We start from the raw sequence: 4,729 nt of genomic DNA, 5'->3' as shown, positions 1-4,729 counted from the left end.
TCAAGTGTCAAGCATGCATTTTAGTCTGTGTGGGTTGGGGGGGATAAGGAAGTGTGGGTGGGAGGTACAGATACAGTATATATATGTCCAAGTTTGTCACAGTATCAACTCATCCTATGCTCAGGACTCCAGCTGGTTTCAGGAGATCTACAGTGCAGGTGAGTTTGAATACATAAATCTATGTGGGTCGTAAGTACTCCTTTTATAATGAACCAATTCTAATGGCATCTCTGTCACACTGATAACTTAAATACTTATGATTTATTATGTCAAACGTTGACTTTAATGTTGACATAGTTGTGTTAATGTTACTTAAAACTAATGTCAGATTTTTCATGTCAACACAAATGTATAGGGCTGTTGATAATTATACGTCGATGATAATGTTTAATGAATTGGTTTCTGATTCCAGTGTTGCTTCTGGACGCCTTCACCCACCAGAATGTTTTCCGTCCTGTTCTTTGCCGTGCTTTGCGTCAGTTGCCTGGCAAAACGTAAGAAGTTCAGCCATCTGTTGAGTCCTTCTGACACCATTTCTAGAGTTACTACACAAACATATAGCTTCTAATAAGTTCAGTCAAGTTGTCAATGAACAGAGCCTTTACATTATGAATCTTTTCCTCTGCAGCTGCCATGGTGAACTACTCCTACTCCGTGGCTGTTGGTTCCGGTTCTGGCACGGCCTTCTCCACCGTCGGACAGGGAAGGATCACCGCGGTCCGGGTCTGGGAGATCTCTAACGCTTACATCACTGGGTCAGTCTCTCCTCCTTTCTTCTGGCCGGTATTAAAGTGATTAGGGGGGGCAGGGGTAGGGTTGTGTATGTCCTAATACCAACCGATTTTACATACATGGGTAACCCAGACATAAAGTACTGAAAGAAACAACTATCATAGCAAAATCTGTACTTTGTTCTCCTCAAACCCTTTTTAGCGATGTAATGTATGTAATGTCATCTGAGTAAAAGAAAAAAATATTTTGATTTAGGTAACATCAAGTTGCATATTGTATTCAATGTATACTATACTGTATATGTATACTTTATTGCACATTTCAGCTTTAATCCCTAGTACAATCCACATAAGAACTTTTGTACCCTTGTTTTAATCTGGTTTCATTTAGGTCTTTTCTGTTATTTCCGTTAACATTATTTGTATCATTTATGTGTTGAGATCATCCATAGTCATTTTGACCCCAATATAGAATAATAATTAACCCGCTACCGTTCATACTTTCAAAATGTCTAAATTGTATGTCAATAGGAAGACTGAATAAATGTAAATCAGATAAAGACTTACTATTTGTTCATAATGTGAAATGAATGGTGTGAACATGTGGTTCATGCTATGCTCTGTTCATATTGTCATGTGACAGGACGAGCAAACATCTGCTGCTTTGTGTTTGTCTCCTTTAAAATCACTGACAGAGTTCCCCTACTCCCCCCTGATGGTGTTTCATACTTTAAATAAGAATCCATGGATCTCAATAAATAGTTCCATCTAATAAAACTGCATAGTTTGAACTGGGCGATTTTGACTAGGGTCAAATTTATATTTTTAAAAAGCACTTATTAAAAGAGAATCAGAAGACAATTACATGAGGTCATCGAGGACAAATTGATTGACAAAGTCAAGAAAAATTGCAAAGACATGAGATATGACACAAAGGTTATCTCCGGGGTCAAAATGACCATAGTCGGTAGGATGAGGCTTAAAATGGTATACCCATTTAAATGCGATATAAGTGTGGAGGGTGTTCTTTTCCGAGTCGAAAGGAGGATCTAGCCTTGTTTTTTCCAAAAGTGAACCACAATGTTCAGCCACCCTTCATGACCCAGTCCCTTTTGTTCAGTCCCTTACTGCTGTTTTCTATCTGATCATGTCTTCTGTTATATGTAATCTTTGGTGATTAACGGTGTGTTTTTTCTCTTGTGTCTGTCTTTGCAGAATCCAGCTGCGCTACGATTTCATTTGGTCTGTAAAGGTTGGCCGTGAATTTGGCATAGTGAATGAGATTGAACTGTACGATGGAGAGACCATTGTTCAGGTCAGAGATTACACTGATTCTAAAATATTTGTAGTTATAATTTGTCATACAGTTTTTGTAATTTGTACTCACTGTCATATTTCAGATTTCTGGGAAATATCACACCAACTATGTCAATCAGGTGATATTTGTAACCTCTATGGGGCGCTCTTTGACTGTCGGTCAGCCAACCCAGGTATTAACTTTCTACCTTTTCAGTTTGCTTTACAATTATTAATATGCATGATCATTAATAACTTGTCTCTATTGCTTTGTTACAGACCTCCTTTAACTTCTACCCAAAGCATCAGGGTGCAGAGCTCAGACTGCTGAGTGGCCGCTACAATGGAAATGGGATTACTTCACTGGGAGCTCACTGGGTAGCAGGCTATATCGACCAAAGCAACAGCACCCACATTAGCCCATAATGAGCTGATAAAGAAGTTTAGACTGATTCATAAATGGGAACAAACAATCTTTTTATGGCACAGTTAAAGGCCTACTTCACCGGTTTGAATATGAAGGTGCATTGAATTCTGAGATCCTATGTAGTATAAATGTGCAAAAAAAATTAAAATCGGTTCATCCTAGCCTGAGAAAAGGCAGAAAGAGTGTTTTTTTAACCCTATATTTCTCTTTCTCGTGACATCACAGAAAGAGAAATATAGGGTAAAAAAAAAACTTACTTTGTAAATATTACTGTGATGTCACAGTAAAAGACATCACAGTAATATTTACAAAGTAAGTTTTTTTTAACCCTATATTTCTCTTTCTGTGATGTCACGAGAAAGAGAAATATAGGGTTAAAAAAAACACTCTTTCTGCCTTTTCTCAGGCTAGGATGAACCGATTTAAAAAAAAATTGCACATTTAGGGTGTATTCACACTGGGAAAGTCCGCTAGTGCACTTGCTTTGGTCCAGACCAAATAGAGTTTTGATTTTTTTTGTTTGGTGTGGTCCACTTTCATATTGCCCCTTTTGCAAGTGAACCAGCATTACGAAGCAAAACCACACGTGATCTGAGGTCATTCATTCATTGGACAGACATTCTGGGGTGGAGAGAAACAGGAAGCACGAAGTTTAAACTGCGAAATATATATCATTGATATAATATGGGGCTAAAAATAATAAAAGGGCCTACATCTAACCTATAAATAAAGAGGAAAAACATCAAATTATTGTTGTTTCATATGGTCATAATGTGTAGCCTTATGTCAATGCCACGTTATGTGGCTTGTAGCCTACGATGTGAAACATAATTTTTACTGTATTTTTGGTGCTGGATGCGCGTCACGGGAGAAGAATAGGCTCAAGCTGACACTCAGCTGATTAAGCTGTGTATCAGCTGGGTCGGCGCAGTTCAGCTCCAAACTGACACGGGGATAGTATTGACGGTCCCGTACATGGGAAGCAAAATAAAAACACACACTTCTTGCGCAGCGTGAACCTGTTGGCACTGTGCGAGAGACGCTCCCCTCTCCTTCATCTGATCGCTGAACACATTCAGCATTTATATTGTTCTGGGCTCCCGGTCAAACCACAACTAATCTTCCTAATAATGGTGACAACAACACTTTCCCATAATGTGAAGCTGACGGCTATTTATTAAAAAAGAAAAGAAAGAAAAGGCACAGTGCCTCCTGCATTTGGGTCGGATCGAGTCCGAACAAATTCACACCACAAACGAACTGCAGCAGAGTGCGTTTGGAAACGCATCGAGACTACCTCTTCAGCTGGGTCTCGGAGCGTTTGTTTGGTCCGCACCCGAGTGCGATTGCTGTATTCACACCTGCCTGAAAGATGCGCACCGAAGGCAGAAGTGCATCTGAGTTCGTTTCAACCGAACTAAACACGGCATGTGTGAATACACCCTTATACTACATAGGATCTCAGAATTCAATACACCTTCATATTCAAACCGGTGAAGTAGGCCTTTAAGCACACATTATGTACTAAACATGTACACTATAGCCAATACTTTTTTGTATGATATTGAAGGTTCTATAATTAACAGCATTTTGAACATCTGCAGCGCTGAAGGGAACAATCATAGCAACAACTGTCTAAAGGATTTATATTATTGAATGATACAGATCGGTGAAGAAATGTTCAAATCTGATTCATGATTAATTCATTTGCATTCAACTTACTAAGATAATATTTCCACTTGTTTCATCTTGTGGCAAATATGCGTTAAAAAAACGAAAGAGGTACTGGGTTGTACTTGAATGTATCAATAATGGGGGGAGGGGGGTAAAACATTTGAAAACCGTTCAACATGGCTTTAAAAGAAAGGCACACTCAATGTCTCCTCTTAATTGTGTTGTATTTTGTTAACCTCAAACAATATGTATTGTCTTTGTACAATTTAGCTCTATCAAAGTCAAATTTTTGAATGAGTTACACTTTCAATTAACTCAGCTTGCCACTGTTTAGAGTACACAAAAGCTTTTTATGATCAAATGTATCTGCCTACTAAAAATATTACATGAAACTCAGGTAGGTCATCATCATATTTACAGTTGTTCTATACAAGCCTCAACCTGTTCTGAAGTTAGTTCTCCATCAGACATTTCCTTCAATAAATGTACATGAAATAAGTCCCTCTTCTGGGGTTTTCCAGGCCCGGTACCTCAGGTAAATGCTGCCTGCATAGCACAGTGGGAGAGGTGGGGGGAATAAAGGCTGACTAATAAGCATTTA

General features: G+C 38.7%; 1 protein-coding gene across 1 annotated transcript; it reads left to right on the top strand.

Annotated features, from left to right (window-relative positions):
• Window positions 1-413: 413 nt before the first annotated feature.
• Window positions 414-2,453, top strand: LOC307259121 (zymogen granule membrane protein 16-like; the record flags this gene model as incomplete). The annotated part of the gene is made up of 5 exons (XM_080038855.1): window positions 414-494; window positions 629-755; window positions 1,947-2,046; window positions 2,132-2,221; window positions 2,307-2,453. Exons 1-5 carry the CDS (start codon window positions 443-445, stop codon window positions 2,451-2,453), a joined length of 516 nt encoding a protein of 171 aa, XP_079894981.1. The 5' UTR covers window positions 414-442.
• Window positions 2,454-4,729: the final 2,276 nt, after the last annotated feature.

This window comes from Ammodytes marinus (genome assembly GCF_949987685.1).
Source record: "Ammodytes marinus genome assembly, chromosome: 13".
NCBI lineage: Eukaryota > Metazoa > Chordata > Actinopteri > Uranoscopiformes > Ammodytidae > Ammodytes > Ammodytes marinus.
This window is presented reverse-complemented; position numbering and strand designations above follow the sequence as displayed.